The 20,870-nt window shown below is 44.4% G+C and overlaps 1 protein-coding gene across 3 annotated transcripts in view; it reads right to left on the reverse strand.

Annotated features, from left to right (window-relative positions):
• Nucleotides 1-20,387, reverse strand: part of EFNB2 (ephrin B2) — a 45,821-nt gene extending 25,434 nt beyond the window's left edge. For all 3 annotated transcript variants that reach the window (XM_050766649.1, XM_050766648.1, XM_050766650.1), the window contains exon 1: nt 19,568-20,387. In XM_050766649.1, the coding sequence (XP_050622606.1) occupies nt 19,568-19,689 (122 nt within the window). In that variant the 5' untranslated portion in view covers nt 19,690-20,387. The remainder of the gene's footprint in view (nt 1-19,567) is intronic.
• Nucleotides 20,388-20,870: the final 483 nt, after the last annotated feature.

Below are 20,870 nucleotides of genomic sequence, written 5' to 3' on the forward strand. Positions count from 1 at the left end.
CATTTTACAAACACTCCAGGCCTTTCTTGATGTAAAGTTTTCGTTCAGGGTGTACTGTCCAACTTTGTGAAAAATCTCTAATGGTCAGTGAAGGCAACCCAGGGGGATGCTTATCAAAATGGAAATGTGGTGGGGAGGCTCACATTTCAATATGCATATGTGATATGCTCGTAAAAAGTAAATCCTGACAAAACTCACTATTCCTGATGATTCCAAACGCATTAATTCACCTTTCGGAACACATTGTGGCAAAACATGAGGCAAGAATTTGATCCTCGGCTCTTCAAAAGAATTATTTCTAGAGCTCATTAAAACAATGATGGCTCCTTTAATTAAATCAATACAAAAGGCCCCAGTACTTGAGTGCTTTAGCAGCTTTTACTTCTTAAGCATATACATAAACAGCCATAGCACACAGTCACTTTAATTGATGAGATTATGGCTTCTCAGTGGACAGAGTGCAGTTGAGCTGAGAGCCTGAACTACAGCTCTCCTGGCCATGTGTTGGATATGTGCAGTCTGCATTATTAGACTCTGCCTCCCGGGAACTCTTACACTTCCTAAAGCACCATGGCAGCAGACCACAGTACTGTGAGTATAACAACTCAAGTAACCTATTTTGTGCCAGACGTTGTGAGTGACAGCAAAGTAGAGATCGCTGATCATTCGGAATTTATAGTCTAGCTCCCCGAGGGCAGGCAAGTCCCACATGTGACTAATTCAATATTCAATGCCCAAGGGGCTGACACAGAGTAGATGCTCAATAAAGAATGTATTAGTTGAACAAAAAATAGGAATGAACAAATAGAAGCTAACATTTATACAAACTGAAGTCGAATTAAGTACCACCATTTGCAGGTCACAGACATGATGGGAATTCTGAAGACAGAACCACTGAGTCGGGACAGGATATACTGAGGAGGAGAGACCGGATTTCCGCAGATGCCCTCCCAGGCACACTGGTGTTTCTGGAGAGCAAGGAGCCCTGCAAATGGAGTTTCTGACCCTTTCTCTCTGAAAAAAGTTGTAAGTATTGGCAGTCTTCTACAATCCCTCTCTACTTAAAATGCAAGGCAATCAGCCACCTCCAGAACCACTAATAATACAAACACAGCTGCTTTGGAGCACTTGCTTTTGGCTCAGCCCCGTCCAAAGCCCCATACATCCCATGTTCTTCATTTCAGCACAACACATGGACCTAACCCACAAAACAGGTGAAGACACACTGGTGCCCAATGAGCATGACAGGAAAAGCCCCCTTTCTCTGCACACTTTTCGGTTTTGACTGCAGCACATTCAACTATAACTCTGGCTTTGGGAAACACATTTTTCCCCCCCGAATCAAGCTGTTCATAGATAAGCCATGAAGTTAAGGGAAATCAAGGGAAAGCCAATACACATGCACATGTGAGCGTCACATGGAGAGCCAGGGAAAGTCCAGCTCCACACCAAGCACACATCAGTGGTTCCTGAAGGGAAGAGGCTCCTTCCAAGGCAGTCATCTGAGACCATGGCTCAGATATGCAACCCTTCCCCAGGAGGCCAGGAACCAAAAGGTGAGGAAGAAACACACCAGCTACGTGGCATTTGTGTTTTACATTTAATATTACATATGGACTCCAGACAATTATGCAAATAGCAGAATATATATGAAAAGCAAATAGGGTGAGTTTCCTAACACTATCATTTTTTTAATGGAAAACAATTGAGTTCCATAGGTTATAATCAGGTCAGTAAACAGAGTTCCTATTTTTGAAGTGATGGGGTTTATATTTGGACTCTGTTAGATTGCTTAGACACATTAATAAATCAAACTACATAGCACATCTATCTATGCCCTAAATATTTTGTAATATTCAACAATACACGTCTCCTATGCTAACTCTGAAAGTGTTAAAAAGAATTATGATGATGACAACTGGCTAATTTTAAATTACTAAACTGACTTGACATTATGGATGCCAAATACAGATTTCTTTCTGTGTGTTCAGACAATGGTTCATTTTGTAACCAAAAACAGTAGAAGGAAACTGCCACAGTTACAACCCATACCGCATGGGGGGAGGCTGTTCTCATCAAACTTCGCCCAGACAGAAAGTGGTTAGAGAGGGGTGTCATTTAATAAAGTCTGCTGATTTTAAGCTCAAATAAAAAGCAAAGACCACCAAGAGTGATTCATGTCCCACAGAGGAGAGAGAACTGAGTCAGACCAGTTCCGTCTCTGAGCAAAGTCAGAGCAGGCTCTCTACTGTCTTTCTGGGAGGGGAAGGCTGCCTCTTCCTTTCCATCAAGAGAACCTCCAGGTTCAGGGCTGCTTCCCAGGCCGTGGCGTGTGGCTTGGTGCATTCTCACTGGAGGGCCTCCCTGGGAACCATGGGAAGCTGCTCTAAGGGTGAGGCATACTGAGTGGAAATAGGCAACTCCAACGGTTTTTCCCAGTGAATCAGTCCTAAGCAAGACAATAGATGCCCTGCCTTGGAATCAGATATAGAGACAATATAATGTGGAAAAAACTGGAAACACTCAAGTAGGGCTTCCAAACTTAACATGCCTATGGTGAAATGATCTGATATTGGAATCTACTTTCCCTCTTGGATTACCTATTGAACTTAATCCAAGCTTTTTCAAGTTTTTCAGCAATTTAGACTCTAATACTTCTACATGGATACTTTGGCTAAGTCTAATAATCTCAATTAGACATAAATATTTAGTAATCTAAACTGGATCTCTATAATTTAGACATTTCAACTTCACAGTCATAATTGTAAAAACTTTAAAAAATAGTCATTATGTTGCCAGGCGTGGTGGCTCACGCCTATGATCCCAGCACTTTGGGAGGCTGAGGCGGGTGGATCATGAGGTCAGGAGTTCAAGATCAGCCTGGCCAAGATGGTTAAACCTCATCTCTACCAAAAATACAAAACTTAGCTGGGCATGGTGGCGGGCACCTGTAATCCTAGCTACTCAGAGGCTGAGACAGAGAACTGCTTGAATTCCGGAGGCGGAGGTTGCAGTGAGCCGAGATCACACTACTGTACTCCAGCCTGGGCGACAGAGCAAGACTCCATCTCCAAAAAAAAAAAAAAGTCATTATGCAACACAATATTCTTTAATATTAATAGACTGGAACATAGCATAATTAATGAAGACAGCAGAAAGTTTTAACCTACACTATGAGCACATGCTTGTTTCAAACACGGGCCTAACACACTGAAAACATAAACCAGTCACTTAAGAGTTCAGAGGTCACGTCATGTGATTTTCATTCACAGACCAGACCATGGCACACTGGGATGTCAAGTCTGGACTTTTCTGCTGACCGGTATTGCATTATCAGGTCTCACAGGGTGCCTGGGAAAAGGATGGAGGCAGTGGTTGCCTGCTCTATTTCTGCACTTTGCCCAATATAATAGGAGGATCCGTGGGAAGCCAGCAGTGGAGAAGTTTATGGAGAGCTGTGTAGTGAACCTGAAACTGCACTCCCTGCTCCCCCTCCCACCCACAGCTACTCCACTTTCCCTGCTTCTTTCTTCCTCTGACCATACTACATGCACCTTAGCACAAACATCTGATGCCTTCTTACAAGTTTTCTCAAGGTTGGCCAAAGAGTGTAGATTAACCGAGAAGAAAACCCATATCGCTGGGGGCCCACCCGATGCTGGTGTAGTCTCTGAAAATACAAGTGAAATGTGTGAACATATACCTGTTGGCTCTCCTGAGGGATGCGACAGATCCATGGAGGGAAACCATGGAAGAAGATGCCAAAGTTTCCAAACAAGGATGAGTTAATATGTTAGTAACTGACGCAAGAATACTCAGCTGACACCGAATAAAGAGATCAGAACAAAAAGATACAAACAGCAACTACAAGTTTCTATGTCCAGACAGATAACTAGGCCAGGTAAACCCAAATCGACACAGACATGATGACAGTGCTTGGAAATGCCGTGGGAAAGCTTCTATTTAAAAAGCGTCAGATTCGATCCAGAGCCACTTCTACCTAATATTACACATGTAAAAATCTATTTAAATATTTAATATTTATGTGTAATTATGGCAGTTATCATGCACTTGAGAAACAGGGCCATGTTACTCATGTAACAGGACAAGGGGAGTCCTGACATGGATGCTGGAGCACGCACGTGCAAGTGGAATAAATGTGTGGGGGGAGGAGGCCCACACATAAAGCTCTTCTACCTCTGGAGCAAACTGCCAAGTAGGGCGAGATTCATAAGTCAATTCGCATTACTCTCCACAAAGAATTAACTTTATTTTTCTTTTCATTTAAAAATTATATCATTAGTGTTTATGGTCATTGTAAGCAGATGGCTGATTTCAGTTGAAAATATACACATCAATAATACATGGTATGTTGTTCTGTTTATTTTGCTGACTGCACGGAGACAACCATAAACAAATGGTCACACCGCCTTTACCTGAGAACACTTTGGGCTACTGAATGGTGGACTTCGAATGATTTTTAGCTTTCTGTGTTTTCTTTGCAATAAATAGTGCTTTTGTGATAATATTAAAACATAATTTTTTAATGTAGTTTCAGAAAAACTGTACTATCTTTCATAACTGACTTTAAAAATAAGCATTTGAAATATTTAATGCCTATAGACTTAAACTTTTGATGCAATTCCCTAGCAAGCAGATAAATAAAATTATCCTAGTTAAGTTGTGACCTATTTAATACATAAATCTCTGAGTCCACAGAAACTGTAGTAACAAACTTGTTTACTCAAATAAGTGAAAAATAGGGAATATATACAATTTATGCTTAATCATTGAACTGTACAAACATTTCAAAGATTCTAAATCCCAGCTTTACAAAGAGGCTCAGCCTAGCAGCTACCAACCAAAAGTCAGTAATATCACAGGTTTATTTTATTCCCAAGCCAGTGTTCTGTATTAAGTACACTTCAGATTTACCCCATTTTGGAAAACATGTACTTTTTCCATAAAAGGCTTTAATTTTTAATTAAACGCCAAAGCCCACAGTGCAGAAGAGAAGTCAGAGTGCAAACTGGTTCGTCTGCAATTCCGAACGCGGATGAGCAGTCTGCAGTTCTGCTGTAATTGGCTGGTGTTTCCAGTCACCTCCTGACAAAGGATGCACGCAGCTCTGGATAAGCCCAAACCCTTGACCCTTCACCCCACCATGTACTTTGGGCCTGCCATGTCTATATGGAGCTAGAAGAGCATTAACACCAAAGACCAAGGCTCCTTTCCGAAGTGCTCGGTGCACTTGGGGATACGAATACTCCCAAAGAAGGACTTTGCATCATGAGCGTGTGAATTTGATGGCACACTTCATCACCAGGCAGGATCTTCAGTCTTGCATGACTTCCATTTAATGCTAGATTGCTGCAACAGCTTAATAAGATATTCTCTCAATGCTCCAAACATAAGAGTTTTGTTATAAAATGAATAAATAAAGGCAGGGCCTAAGAAAGACACAGGCAGTAATAAGAAATACTCGGAAAATGTTTTCTTCCTTTTTTGTGGATAGCACTTTACTGCCCCCTTTTGCACTTTAACATCAGAACAAGTTTCTACACAGACTTATTCTGAAATCAGAGAAATACTGGGGTGTAGCGATAGGGTGTCAGGTTTATACGGAATTAGGTTACCAGATACCACGGCTTAGAGTAAAAAGTAATTACCTTAAAACTTCCAGCGAGTGCACCACTATCTTCTCAGTGGCTTTAAACCTCCAAGAAATAAGGTAGTAATTGGAGGTTTTAATTGACATTTTCTGCTTTAATTTGAATGTATATGTGTGTTGGAACAATTGCCTGTTTTCACAGGTGCCCCTTCTTTCACACTTTCCTAAAACAAATATCATCTGCAACATGAACCTGATTTATTCAAGGAAAAGAAAAGGGGTCTAAGAGCAGGCTATACAATTTGGAACCATTAAAGTGTTATAAATCTGACAGCAAAGACTAGGTGGGTAGGGGTGGGGGTACAATTCACACCAATGACAAGCAACATCTTTTCAAGAAAAGGAAAGATGAGAAGCACAGAAATTCAAACACACAGTGAGCCGATAGGCACACAAACCAGTTTAGCAACTCTTCAAGGTGAGGTGTGTTTGTGCCTCTTCAGCATGCATACCTTTGAAAAAAAGCAATTAAACTACAGTCTAAAGGAAAGTTTCATTTGTCAAACTTGAATCTGCAATAACAGAGCTAGAGGGTCCCCAGTTCCTGGCCCAAAGACCTCAACCTGCATTTGATAGAGGTGCGTGTGATGCTGTGCATCCTTTTATTTAAACACAATCCATTTTCCTCTGTCAGTCTACAATTAGCGTATGAGTCAAAATAGTATTAAATTTCATAGGCCACAGTGCTGCACAAAACTGAGTCCTTTTGATGTTAATCTTGTTTTTTATCTGTGATATAATGCTCAAAATCCTGGTGGCTAAAGTTAATTTGATTTTAAAATGCTCCAAGACAGTATTCTCACAGTTTAAGCTTTTTTTTTTTCTTCAGTAAAATAATAGAAATATTTATTTAATTTTTATCTGTGCCATGATTTTCACTGTCATAAAAGCCTCCAATTCACAGAGGGACATACCTGTATGTAACAGGCAGAGGCTGAAATATCACCTACTTTTGTATTAATCATCTAGAAGTCTAACTTTAAGTGTGTGATCCCCAAATATCATTGTTGTCTTTTCAAAAGTTAAGAGACTAGTTAATAATCTTGGCCATGAAATTAAAGACAAAACTCAACCACCTATCTCAAAATAAAAATGCAGGTCTTTATTTACCCCCCCCCCCACACACACACACCCCAAAAAAACCAGCCCATGAATTTTGCAGCTAGATAAGAAAAAATATGGAGATCTGAAGAGTAAGGCTGGGATGCTATGTACAGTGGGCAAGTGAGAAGGGGTGTGATCTCACAAATGCCACATTTCATCCTATTGGCTTGACCATGCTGGCTCCATTACTAAAAGGAGGATTTCATAACCCTCAGAGACAAGATGCACTGCAGGCTTCTTTCCCAACTGTAATTTGTGTGCACCTGTACGGTCTTGTTCCAAACCACGCTTTTAGCAAGAGTCTATAAAGGAAGGTGGAACTCCTGTTATTTATAGGTGAGGCACCAGAAAGAAAAATGGTTTTCATAGAGAAAGAAATTCAAAGGGCATTTCCAGCTGGTTCTCTGTTCAAATCCATTTGCTCATTTACCTGAGTGGGAAAAATCGCGGAGATGAAAGGCTCACGTAAATCATCTAGGGAATGCCTTGGCATTAAAAAAACGCAAAGAAATTGAATTAAGATACAGTGAAAAGCACAACAATATGACAATCTAAAGTTAGGGAAAGCATATCTTTTGTTTTAACCCTCTGCCCATCCCTTTCCTTCCTACCATCACATTTTTTTTTTAACTACAAAGAATTTTGCCTATTGACAAAAATGATTCACCCATGTATTATTAAAGGGAAACTTCTCCCTTTTGGTGGGGCCAACAGCCCAGCAACGGGCTGCCATTCCTGCTCCTCCAGGATTGAGTCTGTCTTGTTTACCATGCGACCCTCCCTCTGACCCCCAACCAGGTACCTTGCATAAACAGGGCGCTCAATAGGTGTCTGTGTAATTAAAGAATGAACAAATTAATAAGGCATAAGATGAGATAACACTCTCCAAGTTCTCTCTTGCTATAAGAGATTCACCTTGCCAGTCAGGCGTAATCAGCCTAGTAACACAGTTTATAAGGCTGTGTGCAATTGCTTTACAAGCAGGCTGCCTCATATATACCTCCTTCCTGGGCTTCAGAGGAGGGTCAGGGCTAGGTCTGCTGTGGGCGTATGACAGGAGACATTTTCCTGCACGTCTCAGGGCTTTGCCACAGCCCGTGGAGTTAGGGAAGAAAAGGAAGAAAAACAAAGCAGGCTACAAAACAGCCAGGTCTGTAGTGCTAACATCAAAAGGGGGCAAAATCAGACTCGGTTCCTGACTTCCATACAGATCATCCCCACAACTGTGCAACTCAGGAAAACAGAAACAGCGCTCCACTGTAACTTTGTGAACGACCCATTTATTTCCTGCTTAGTCACCACATCCAGCCTGGAATTACCTTGACCAAAACCCAAAAACACCCCAGAAGTTAAATACTATAAGTGATTCAAACAAGCAGCTACTGAGAACGGCATGAAAGTAATTGGACAAGGAGGAGGAAGGAGGATGTGCTCGGGGCCCTGAGTTCTAAAAGGCATGAAGATTTGGTTGCTGGAGACCTCTGGCCGGCGGCTGCGTGGTCTCCAGGTAAGCAGATGCTAAGCATGGTGAAAATGCAAACCAAGGGGCACCACTTGGAGTCAAGAGAACCCCAGGCCCACCAATATTCACCGCCTGGCTTCCTTAAACAAATGGCTCCAAACTTGCAGAACATCAAAAGCCAGATGGGCTGTACTGAATGAATCCACAGGCAAGAAGCCAGAATCCCAGTTTGCTGTAGAAATAAGCCTGGACTTGATTTGAGTCTTCTCAGCTCTGACAAGCTGGAAGCTGGCACAAATCCCAAAATCCAAAATAAAATGGCATTTAATTGTGACTAGACTCTAAAAAAGATGTCATACTATCTCCTTAGCTTGACACACACTCAGCATCTCACCAAATGGATCTCCCCTCAAAAATCTGACCTCTTTTTCTCCCAACAAGGAACAATCGAATGTTTCAATTTTTAAAAGGAAAATGTTACCAGTCAAAGGAATAATACTCAATATATGCATGACTATTATATATTGTAATAACTCTCCAGTCATCCTTTAAATGGGCTGATCATTATTTTGTTTCCATTGGGTATAATCTTATTATACCCAAGATTTGACATAAACTGATTATATCAAAGATTCAAAGGTTCCATTTAAAACTACATGACTATCATAAGAACGTGACTATAAATCAAAATGGATAATGACAGAATTAAAACAATTATACCACAAACTTTTTGATCCATCATGTATGCACTGTTTTAAGCAAATGCATGCTTAATTTAGTTATATGACAAAGACTACTCCATGCACCAAAATAAGCAGGAGGCAGAGGATTAAAAGAGGGACGCTGGCCCCAGACTAGCTGGGTTTAAATCCACTTATTAGTTCAATATGACTTTGGCTAAGTTAATTAACCAATTTGGCCACAGTCTCCCCATTGGTATTATGGATACAATAAAAGTACTTCCCTCACACAGTTACCATGAAGGTTTTAGGGGTATTTCTCAGGCAGTTAGAACAGCAGCTGGCACATAGTGAGTGCTATACACAAAACGCTGTTAATAAAACAACGTCCACCAGTTAGGCAGTTTTCTAAATATCATGTAAGATCCATGTAAAAAATACAACACTGCCCATCCCTCCAGGTTGAATTAATGTATTCATTCAACAACCCAACTGTTCACCGTACTCTCTACTAGAATACACAAAATGAATTCAAAGAGCCTCTGCTCAGTCCACAGTTGCACAGTGGCATGAGAAAGTCCAGGGTTAAAAGTGTTTTAAGAAAGCACCAAAAGTAGGAAAGCAGAGGAGAGAGAACTTAATTTAGCAGGACAAAAGAAAAACAAAGGGTGTCTCACGTAGCAGAAAGTCATAAGGAATGAGTAGAAATTTGGCAGATAAACAAAATAAATTAACATCAAGGAGTTCAAGGTAAAAGTATTATGCTATAGTCTTTATTAACAGAGTATTTTAATTTTTTCCTTGTATGCAAAGGCAAATTGAACCATGGCCAGGCACACAGTACACATTCAACTGACTTTTATTAATAACAACTGGTGTTTTATTGATTGGTTCACTGTGCCAATCACGGAGCTTAGCTCTTTAAATACACTAAATGTTGACCAAAATTGTGTTACTCTTTTATTCAGCACTATTATATTATTGTCCCTATTTTAGAGATGCGACAACTGAGAGACACTAAGGCTACTGCTCCTAAAGCTACACAGCTAATAAATGGCTAAACTGGGATTGGACTCACATAGCCCAACTCTAAAGCATGTGCCCTTAATTAAACTACAATGGCACTTGCCCTACTGTCTTTGCGAAACTGAATAGTCTCACCTATCTATGATCATACTTATTTTGAAAAGCAGTAGGTACTGATAATTCTCACATGAAAAGGTAGCTGAAATCAGTGGTTTAGCTGTTCTTGTGAGGCATCTGTCTTGAGCAATGGCCTGATGTAGGGAATCCTGGGGCATGTTCACAGGTGGACGTGATAGACACAAACTGCCCTTGGCTGAAATACTGTTCCTTTGGCTTGCTTACTATTTTCTTTATTTCAGCTGTCTACTGTGACTTTGCTTAGAGATACCCACAGTATTTCAAGACTCAAGCTCCTCCTCCCCTGGGCTGTTTCCAGACCCCTCCAGGGGCAAATGCCATTCCCTTCTTCTGCGTCCCCACCTTGCACCAGGCACCTACCTCTAAATATGCTTGCTCCCACCTGGGTTTCTCTCTACTGGACTTAGACTTTAAATCTCGAGGGTACAGGTCATTCTGCCTTGTATTGTTAGAGCCAAGTAACAGGCCTAACACTGAATAGTTGCTTGTTGAATTAACAACAAATTCTCCACCATCAACGGTTTAGATTCCTGTTGCTCCCCCAACAAGGCAGGGACCACAGATTTCTTCAGAGATTCCCAAACAGCTTTCATGTTGAGTTGTTTTCCCAGAAAGGCTGGTGTAGGGCGACGGTTCTCAGTGTGGCCTTGAGGCAGCAGTTGGCCAGCATCACCTGGGAGCTTGTTAAACATGTCCATCTTCAAGCTCCACCCCAGACCTCAGGAATCAGGAACTCTGGGGATGGGGCCCAGAAACCCGTGTTTTCTCAAGCCCTGCAGGGGATTCTGGTGCCCTAAAGTTCAAGAGCCAGGGACCTCTGAGCAGTCCCATGGACTCAGGTCCCATCCACGTCTCGTAGCAGAAGGATGACAGTTAAGACAGGGTAAGCTGCCATCAACACAAATCTGGGTTGTCTGTCCATTCCACTAAAGCTTACTGAATGCCAATGCTGGACAGAAGTAGGGACTGATGAAATGAAGGAGGTGTGTCCCTGACTTTTAGGACAGGCAGAGTGGTGAAGACTTGCCCATCAATCATGAGGTACCGTGTAAATGGTTTTTTCTAAGTACATCAAAGTACAAAGCGCTACGGATTACGAAGAAAAGACTTAAAGAGATCACTCTTCATCTATGTCAGAAAGAGACAGAACATGTCTAGGAGAAATCATGAACTTTACTGGATAGTCCATTATAATAATGATTCATTTTCCCATAGAAAGGGCGGATTCAAGGCCTATCAGAACTCGCTTTTTAAAAAAAATATAAAATGTACCTCGAATATATTTCTGGTAGATAAGTAAAAGATGACATTTTCTAACTTCTTCTGCAACTAGGTACATTCTCAGCTGGTCTTGAATGTGATCTGCCCTGCCCCACTCACTCATTAGATAATTCTGATTCTGGGCAAATATTTTAGGGCCATGGTAAGTCCAGGTAAAGGTGTGGAAAGAGCAATGATTGTAATTCACCAGCTATAACCTTAGGCTGGAAGAGATCAACTGAGAAACACTTCTTGCTCTGAAGGTCGGAAATTCTTTGCCACGCACACAGGTTAGGTGCCCCGCAGGGAGCGTGGATTGGGAACAACAGTAGAATGGGCAGACAATACGGAGTTGCGCCCACCCCACTTAAACACACATACACCCCTGCCAAAAATGCTAAAGCATTACAGGCTTTCCTCAAACACAAACATGTTGACTCTACTGGTTTCAAAAGTCTGGGTAGCACTCATAATTATTCTGGGGTGATATGAGAGTGGTATACACGGAAAACTTGGATGAGGCCGCAGTGGCAATGGGTATGTACGTGGGTAGCAAGTATGGGAAGACAGATACAAATATTGTAATTAAAATTGGATGCAACAGGATTTAAATTGAGAAAATATACTAGTAATATAAACAAATAATTATAATATATAAAAACAATAAAATAATAATATAAATAAATTAATAAATAAAGTATGGCAGAACAGCAGTGGTTCATTCACGGGGCTCTAACTGTATGCCCCCCACAGAGCAGTTTGAACGCTTACCTACTCGGGGGTTAGAGAATGAAAAGAGCACACTATTAATACTCCACTACTACCCACTTTTTCTTCCTATTTTGTTTAGAGAAATTACTAAGGGCAGAAACAACTTGTTTAATGGAGCTTTCCCTTGCTATGTTTTCTTATTTGAAATCAGCAAGTATGTACCTACCAGCCACAGAATGTTTTGGACTAGAATTACATATTTGAATTTATACATGAAAGGAAAACATGTTAATAGTCTAGAGCCACTGCTGATCTCTGCTGGAATAACAGAAATAGGTTTGCCTGGCATTCGATGTGCATGGAAAGCATTTTATAACCGGTCACCTACTCTTTTCACTGATTTGCTAGATCTTCCTTCCTTATCTCTAATACTTCTGAAATATCTTCTCACAGGTAGACTGCAAAGCTAAATGTTGGATGAAGGTTAGTAAACAAATGGCAGGGCTTTCTTGAATGATTGCTTTAATCACTTTAACCCTGTTTCTGATAGAAAGCTGGAGGCCAGGGCAATTCAGCTTTTTCTTTTGTCATTTGCCTGCCATAAATATGCACCAGTCTGCGTTTGAAAAGCTGAAGGAGGCGGCAAGCTTGCTGGACATTTATCATGCTCTGTTCCCTGTTAACAAGCAAATACTTTAGTTGAATGGGCCATTAGCAATCATTGTCAAGTGTAGAATGCAAGGTGCTTGGATGTGACCAGCTTGTAAATTAGGGGGTATCCCTTCTCTGATGAAGCTAGACAAATGAAATGGATCTATTAATACAGGTTGCTGAATTAAGTCAGAAAAAGAAGGTAAAGTAACAGGCACTGGATATGGCCAGCCTATATGCAATACTTTAAAAATGTTTTCAGTCTATGAGAGCTACATAGTAGTGGCTATAGTAATTCCCATAGTAATGAGAAAAACAGGCAACAAAGGCAATATATCTACAGCCCCAAACACATGCTCAAGTCAGTTGAGAATTTGGAACAAAATCAGTGAAATGGGTCTAAAATATAATATTTACTATTTAATGACCATTTTCATCAGACACTTAGAGAATCCAAGAGTCTAGAAGGGCCCTATGTTGCTGTTAAAAACAAAAACAAAAACAAAAACACAACAAAAAACAACAGCACTGAATTCCCCTCTGTAAAACACACCAAGACGCACTCCATCAAGAAAGACACTCAGGGTGTTTGCAGCCTTTGGCATTTTCAATGTCTTGAGAGTTCAGACTCTCCCAAAGAAGTGCCAAGACTTTTCTATGATGCCAAATAGGAGGCAATCGAGCAAGTATTTCCTTCTGGCTTGACCCAATTGCGGATGTCACTCTGCATGGAACCCAATCGTGGTTTCAATGACTTATTTTGTTTCATGGCTGAAATGGAGAGTATGGAAGGCAAAAACAAAAGTCTAGCTTATTTACAAGGTTGTTCAGGACAACAACAGCACAGAGATTTTTTTTGTTTTTGACTTTAAAGCTGGGCAGCATTAACATTTTTATAATCCTGTAGTTTACGGTAATGTAGCCTACCCCATTCAACTCAAAGTTTAAGACTCACATTTATGTGTAAAATTACATGTAGGTAGAGCCCACTGCTTCTGGCATCTTGGATTACTATTCATTTGAATGAAAACTGAATTCCCCCCTCCCCTTTTAAAAACTGTATTATATCTTTTTTTCCAGGGTGGGAAAGACAAAACTCCCAGAAGAGCTCTGCGGCTGAGGGAGAGGGACAATGCGTCCTGTTTACCTTTGCTTCTCCCATGCAGCGGGCGAGGGAGCTGGGCCTGAAAAGATGGCTGAAATCAAAAGGTCTCTGTTTTCTTTTCAGATAACCCCAGCCCTACCTATCCCCTCTGGTCTCTGTTCCTTCCCAGCATGTCCCTGCCTGAAGCCCAAATAGATTAAGGCAACGACCGCGAAGTGCAGTTAATCCTACAGAACGGCTGCCGCTGTTAGGCCAGGAGTTAAAAAGGAAAATCTCCCAGGCCCTAACAACTGCAGTGATCTGAAGTTTTAATCAGCCTCGATCTCAATCTATAAAAAAGGCTGTCAATGAAATCTACCTTTGCCATATTATCCACCACCAATGAGCAAGAACTGAGCAGCTTTTCTTTACCGCCTCAGCCATCCCAGACCACAAGTAGAGCTTTCATACTTCCTAATCCCAGTTTCCAAGTCTGTGTGGTTCTCACATAATGCCCAACAGCCTGGAGGCAAGGGCCTTCGTCCCGCACCCTTTTCAGAGACGTGTCATTTCTAACATCAAGCTAATCTATATGTTGCCATGGCTTCACCCTTTATCTGCCTTTACATCTTATGAACTGCATGGATTTACCACATTATTTTTATCTGAAAGACAGAAAATGGTGGTTTTATTGCCATACAATCAGATTACTGCTGCTAGTTTCTCTATGCCTTTTTACCATACTTCAATCAAAAGGGATCAGTTTCTTTATACTCTGCCCTTGATTTACATCACATCTGTAAAGACCTAGTCTGAGTTGTAATCCCCTTATTAACTATGACCAGGGTTGATTTGCCTAAAAATAAAAGCAAATTGTGTCAGACCCTTTCACTTTGTTTTTGATTCGGAACTACAAAATGGATTACTAAAGAAATCTTCAGAGTTCACACGGCCAGTATCGTGCTGAATTTAAAATGGGAGTTAAACAAGTTAAACAGGGGAGGCATGTCAACGGCTTCCACCTTCCATCATGGGAGAAGGGCTGAATTACTTATGTCTTTGTATTCTTTGGCTTCATAGAGACAATGAAGCCACAGGAGTTTTTCCAAGCTGTTCGGAACATGTCCCATTTGCTATCCTTCCTTCTTTGCTGTTCTTATATTCCTCCCCCAGCCTCTTTCTAATTCCCCCCTTAAAAAGAAGGGGGGAGCTCTTCCCTGAAAGAGCTAATTCCTGACTAGAAGCTTATAGTTCTATGGGTTCTGTATATTTTAATCAAAATATTTTAAACAGTTGAGCACTCCTCTTTAAGGCTCTACTCCGCTACACAAAGGGTGAGCTCATAAGCAAATCTATGTAGATGTATATTAAGTGACCTGAAAAACAGGTTCTTTATGTCAGCAGCAAAGGCAGGCAGAGATTAGGCTGATAGGAGGACCAGTTTAATCATCTTCCTTAGAAGAGCACTTCTTTTTTGTCTAATTTGCAATTAAGCATTTTAAGAATGAAGGTTTCATAAAATGTTAAAGAAATACCTTTCCTAAAAATTTCTGTATTAGGGTCTACAATCTGTATTTCCTTTTTCCCTGCCACTCCCATTCCTATGACGCATTACTGCAGTCATGCTGGGATCTAATAGTTTCCCATTAGGTGAACGCACTCTAAAACGTCGCCCGGAGTTTGGTGTCACACTGAAGCTCTCGGGAGCTACCTGGAAGATTTCAGTGGAAGGAAAGACACCAAAGATTTAGTTGCTCCAGTCACATGTTCATCTGAAGGCAATTATCTCACTGATCCACCAACTGAAGGATGTACCTCAGTAAGTTTACAGACAAGAGGTTTTAATATAAATCTACCAATTGTTCTTCAGCTGACTCTACATGGAGAAACCATTCAAACGCGTAGTTTTTAGCTGGTCTTCAGGTCAATGGCTAATTCACCTGTCCACATACTTTAGCTTAAGTCAGAAGCCTTTGGAAATGTTGGAGTCATTTGCATTTCTTTGCATCAGTAGAACAAGCGTCAACAGCTTATGCTTTGTAAAAGATTTAGAACCGAGTGCTTAACAAATCATCTTAACCTCTAGCTCCTGTTTCTGAGGCTTGAAGCTGTAATTGTTGAGGTTAAGATGTGCAGTCCCTAGACACATGATTCTCAAATAAATTCTCATCTGAAAACAAGGCTACCAAGCATGTTGTGAGGTGTCGTTTTTGCTTGGTCTTTGTGCTCTGCCTGGCTCAGTTGTCCTGTAGAACGACGACAGTCCATTACCTACAGTTTATCATCCTGACAAAATGTGAGGAATGTGGATGTGAAAGCACTAACAATTCCACCCCTGGTGCTTTGAGCTTTTTTCTCTCTATATTAAAACCGACAAGATTAACCCAAACGCAAACTGTGGAGCATAGTTCAAGGGGCTATTCAATCAGCGCTGAATGTGCATTTGTTTACCTACAAAAATAAGAATTTCAGACACAATGGAAGGCAGGCTGGCTTATATATGTTATTGAATGGACTGTTTAAACAGCACTATCCATTGTAGTTTATTTTATCAATCTCTGACAGGTCTGTATTTATTCAGAGCCTGATTGTGGTGAAGCCTATGTATTATACGTTATCTGGATATTAGCCAGCCATTCTTTTGTATCAAGTCTTTCTATGTACCAGTATTACATAGAGAAAAAATTACATGGGAAAAGCCACATGCTATGTTAACTAACTAGTATGTGATGCATAGGGAATGGCAACCCCAGACGTAAGGCATGAGTACTCGAAATTCTCAACAAAGTCAGTGTAATGCATTGAAGAACACCATACCAATACAGATTTGCTCACATTAAAATTAAATTAATTTTTGTTTGAAAAAGAGCCTACTACTTTACTTAGGCCAAAATTTTTTCCCTCTTGGAAAAAAATGTTTCACTGAAGTGTTAGTTAAAAATGGAAGATAGGCATTACTGTTCTCTGAATTAAAAAAAAAAACCAAAAAACCAAAAAACAAAAACTTTAAACAACCAAAATGGCTACAACAGACCCAACTCTACCAGAACATATCAAAGCAATGTGAATAACCTAACAGGGCAGCTACTGTTTCAGCACGCAGGACATCTTTCCATTATTACATACAGTCAGCGGCGGGCCAGCCAACAATGTGATTAAAGTAGTTACGGAGACGCTGAATTTACAAAGGGTTTTCTGGACCCTGTATCCAAACAGCTGCTGCATGCTCCCTGTGTCGACCACCTGCTAAAAAAGCTGACCTCTGAATGAAACAAATCTAATTACTGATGGCGGCTTCATTACAAATGAATTGTTCCACAGTTCATAGGAACTGATGTGAAACTTCAATGCATTTGATTACCTTCCTGCCACATCATATTTACCAACTGAAACTTTCCCCCGGAAATAAATATAAAACTTCCCCAAGGAAAGCGACCCCCTGGCATCAGGGCGTTGTATGCATTCTCAAAAACTCAGAGAGGGCTCTTTCCTATGGCTCCTACAGGAAGAAATCTTTCTGATCTCTGGCGCTAGCATTCAGCTGCAAAGGAGACCTTTTCCAGGGACACATTATCCAGTCATCCAGGCAGGCCGTTATCAGGAGAATTTTAAAAGAAATGCTGCCTGTGGAGGACAAGACAGCAGCAGCAACCTCAGCCGCGCAAACGGCAGGCTTCCCGAAACGCAGGGGCCTCGCAGGTCTGGACATAGCTGGGAAAGACACACTCACCTTCATCATCAGAATGCGGGGGGGGGGGGGGTAAATACCTGTCACCTCCCCCCGGGACCCCCCACCTCAACACATTACAAAAAGAAGTTATTAATGTCGAAACCTTAGGTTGAAATAACTATTGTTCTACCTTTCTTTTTCTCTCAACTAGGTATTTCTAATCCTCCTACCGGATACACACAAACTAATAGTTAATAATAACGCAAAGATAAAGATACACACACACTGAACTAAACGCTGAAGAGGCTAACGGAATTTTTTCAACTAGATTTAAGCAGAAATATTAAATCCTTATAGAAAAAAAAAAATCAGCCCTAAAGAGAGCCGGTCAGTGAAAGTGCAGAGTGGCTGGAGCAGGCTGCCTGGGGGAGGGGCGAGGCCCGGCGCTGCGCGATTCCGCATGGAAGAGTGACCTCTGGAGGCACCGGGCGGACAGCTGCGCCGCGGGCTCCCCGCGGCCGCCTCGCCCGCCCGCCCGCCCGCCTGCCTGCCTCCCCCGGACTCCGGGGCCCGCTGCAGCACGAGGTCCTAGCCCGGCTCCTTCCGGCACCACCTGGCGCCTCCCGAGCCGGCATCGATGCAAAGATGCCGCCGCCAGTACTTCATCAGAAAATACAATAATTTACATTAAAAATACAATCCATGCAAGAGCAGACTACATAGAAGGAGACTGAGCTAAGTAACTTATCCGAATGAGCGGTGTTGAAAGTGCCTTCTAGCATCATACAAACATTTGTTTAAACCGATTTGTAACCGACGTTTTTGCCCTTTTCGTAAAGGGATACTTGGTTAACATGTTAGTGAATTTGAAATTTGACACTTTTAAGAGAACGGACACACTCCTTTAATTAAGACGTGATTTCTAAATCAATCCCCCATTTCTTTTCTCCTAAAACCAGGCCCAACTTGCTCAACTTCAATTAGGTCATTGATTTTACTTCTGATCTCAAACGTTTTCTCCAGAAACCAGCTAATGTCTGCATACTTCTTCTCCAAGTTTCCCGAGACCACAATTCCATGATTCTGTAAAACATGTTTTGGCTGTGATTCGAAATCAGGGGATATACAGTACTGAATGGCCAAATGACTACGAGTTATGACCACACAGATTTAGGGATGGATGGCATTTTCTAAATTCTGAATGCACTCTGGTGGCCCAAACTGAAAGTTACTCTCCACAAGGCCTGGCTCGCTCCCGGCTGTAGCGTCCGATAAGAGCGAGTCTGATCCTAAGGATCCCATTCCTACCAGGGTCCCGAGGGAGAAGGCTTCAGGAGCAGTGTCGACTGGGCAGGGCCCTAAGCTTTTATAGAAAGTGCATTACAATCAGGTCGGCTATCGAGACCGCATACTCCGGGGCTACCGGCTTATGAACGAAGCGGGAGGCCGAGGTGCGGCGGGCCCTCAGGGAGAAGCCTAAGGCCCGTCTCCCGGGCGCGGAGAAAAGGGCTCGCCGCCCGAGTTCTCCTGCGAAGCAGGCGAGCTCCCCGCGCACCCTCGGGCTGGCGGCGCGGTGCCAAGGTGCATCGGCTCCAGCGCTCTGCGGGCAGCGTAGCGACCCCAGGCTCCCCTCTCCAGCACGCGCTCCGCTGCCCGCGTCCTGCCACCCCGGTCGCCCGCGGGCCCCGGACCCCGCCGCCCGCGCTCCCGGTGAATGCAGCATCTCCGCCTCTCTCCAGAGCCCGCCAGTCCCTGCGCGCCGGCCAGCCTAGACTGTGGCCATGTCCTTCGTCCTCGAAAACAACAGAGGGTCAGGTATCGCCATCTGATACCTTCCCGGACGTGTCACCGGAGCCGATAGGAGCTTTTAGCGCCCGGGAGCGCTCGGGGGAGGAAAGGCGGGGAGACCGTTCCTTCCAGGGGCGCTCGGGTTGGAAAGGCGAGCGAGGAGTCTCCACCTAGTGAAATGGGGCGGGGGTTGGGGGTGGGGGACGGGGAACCGAGGTTCCAGAAACAGGCTCCGAGGCCCCGCGGACTGACCCCTCCTCCAGCCTGGACGGCGCGGCGGACCCCGGGGTGAGGACCTAGGGGGATCGCGGACGCCACTTACTTGGAGTTCGAGGAATTCCAATAGATAGGCTCTAAAACTATCGATTTGGAAATCGCAGTTCTGCATAAAACCATCAAAACTCCCCAGCAGTACTTCCACACAGAGTCCCTCCTCACAGCCATGGCGAAGCCACTCCCAGCTCCACGCACTCCGGGCCAAGAAGGGACGGACGGGACGCAGGCTGGGACCCCCAATCCTCCAGGGCAGACTGGCGGGGAAGAGAGCAGGCGCCCGCAAGCAGCTCCGGGGCGCGCTGCGCAGCTCCAGCGGTCGCCGGGCCAGGTGCGCTCGCCCTCCAGGGCCCTCAGGGCGCGGGGCGGGAGCGCACGCGCGGGGCGCGGTAGCGCGGCAGACTTGGGGTTCCGGGGCGCCGCGCCAGACGCAGCTCGGACGGCCGACTCCCGTGTGGCTCCAGGGTGCCGGGCCGGCCGCGGCGAGCGGGTGGGCGCGGGGCGGGTGCGGGCTGGGACACAAAGACCCGCAGCAGAGACTACCGGCGCGAAAGACGGGCGCTGCGCCCCGAGCGGGGTCGCCTGTGATTATAGATCCAGTGCAGCGGGCAGCGGCCCGAGTGCGCGGGCGCCGCGTCGGCGCGGTTCCATGTCCCGGAGCACGGAGCGGAGTAGGACGCCTCCGGGCGCGCAGGAGCCTCCTCAGTCCGCGCGGCTCCCGGCCCCCAAGGCAGGCAGGAGGGAGCTCGGTCCCCGCCGCGGGCTCCGGACGTGCGCGGGTCTTTGTGTGCGGGGAGGGCGCCGGGACCCGCTGCGTGCGCAGCTCCTCACTTCGGCCGGCGCCGCGGTCCCCGCCGAGGAGAGTCAGCGCGGCCGGCGCGCTGTCAGAGCGCTATAAACGCGGGGCCCCGCCCCGCCGCGCGAAGGCCATTGGCCCGCGGCTCAGGCGCCGTGCGCTGGTTGGGCGGCCGGTCCGTCCGTCCGCCATCTCCGCCCGACATTGGGCGCCATGAGGCGGGGCTCGGGCTGACAGGTGAGCCCCGCCCCCGGCTCCCGCGGGCGGCGGGAGCGGAGCAGACGCCAGGCAGGAGAAGCGCTCCGCGCGTGCACAGGGCGCCCCCGGGGCGGCAAGAGGCCTCCTGGGCGCTGTGCAGACGGAAACAGCGACGGCAGAGTAGCGGGCCACCTGTCCCCGCGCCCGGGTGCGCCTTCCCCCTCGGCGGAATCAGTGGGCGCGGCTTTACCTCGCGCGGTGCGGAAGGCAACGGGCTCCGCTCGGCGCCTACCCTCCGCAGATGCGGCGCTGCCCCGCATGCAGGACTTGCACTCCGTGCACACCCTTAAAGCTCCCG

The sequence above is a fragment of the Macaca thibetana genome, chromosome 17, assembly GCF_024542745.1.
Source record: "Macaca thibetana thibetana isolate TM-01 chromosome 17, ASM2454274v1, whole genome shotgun sequence".
Lineage (NCBI taxonomy): Eukaryota > Metazoa > Chordata > Mammalia > Primates > Cercopithecidae > Macaca > Macaca thibetana.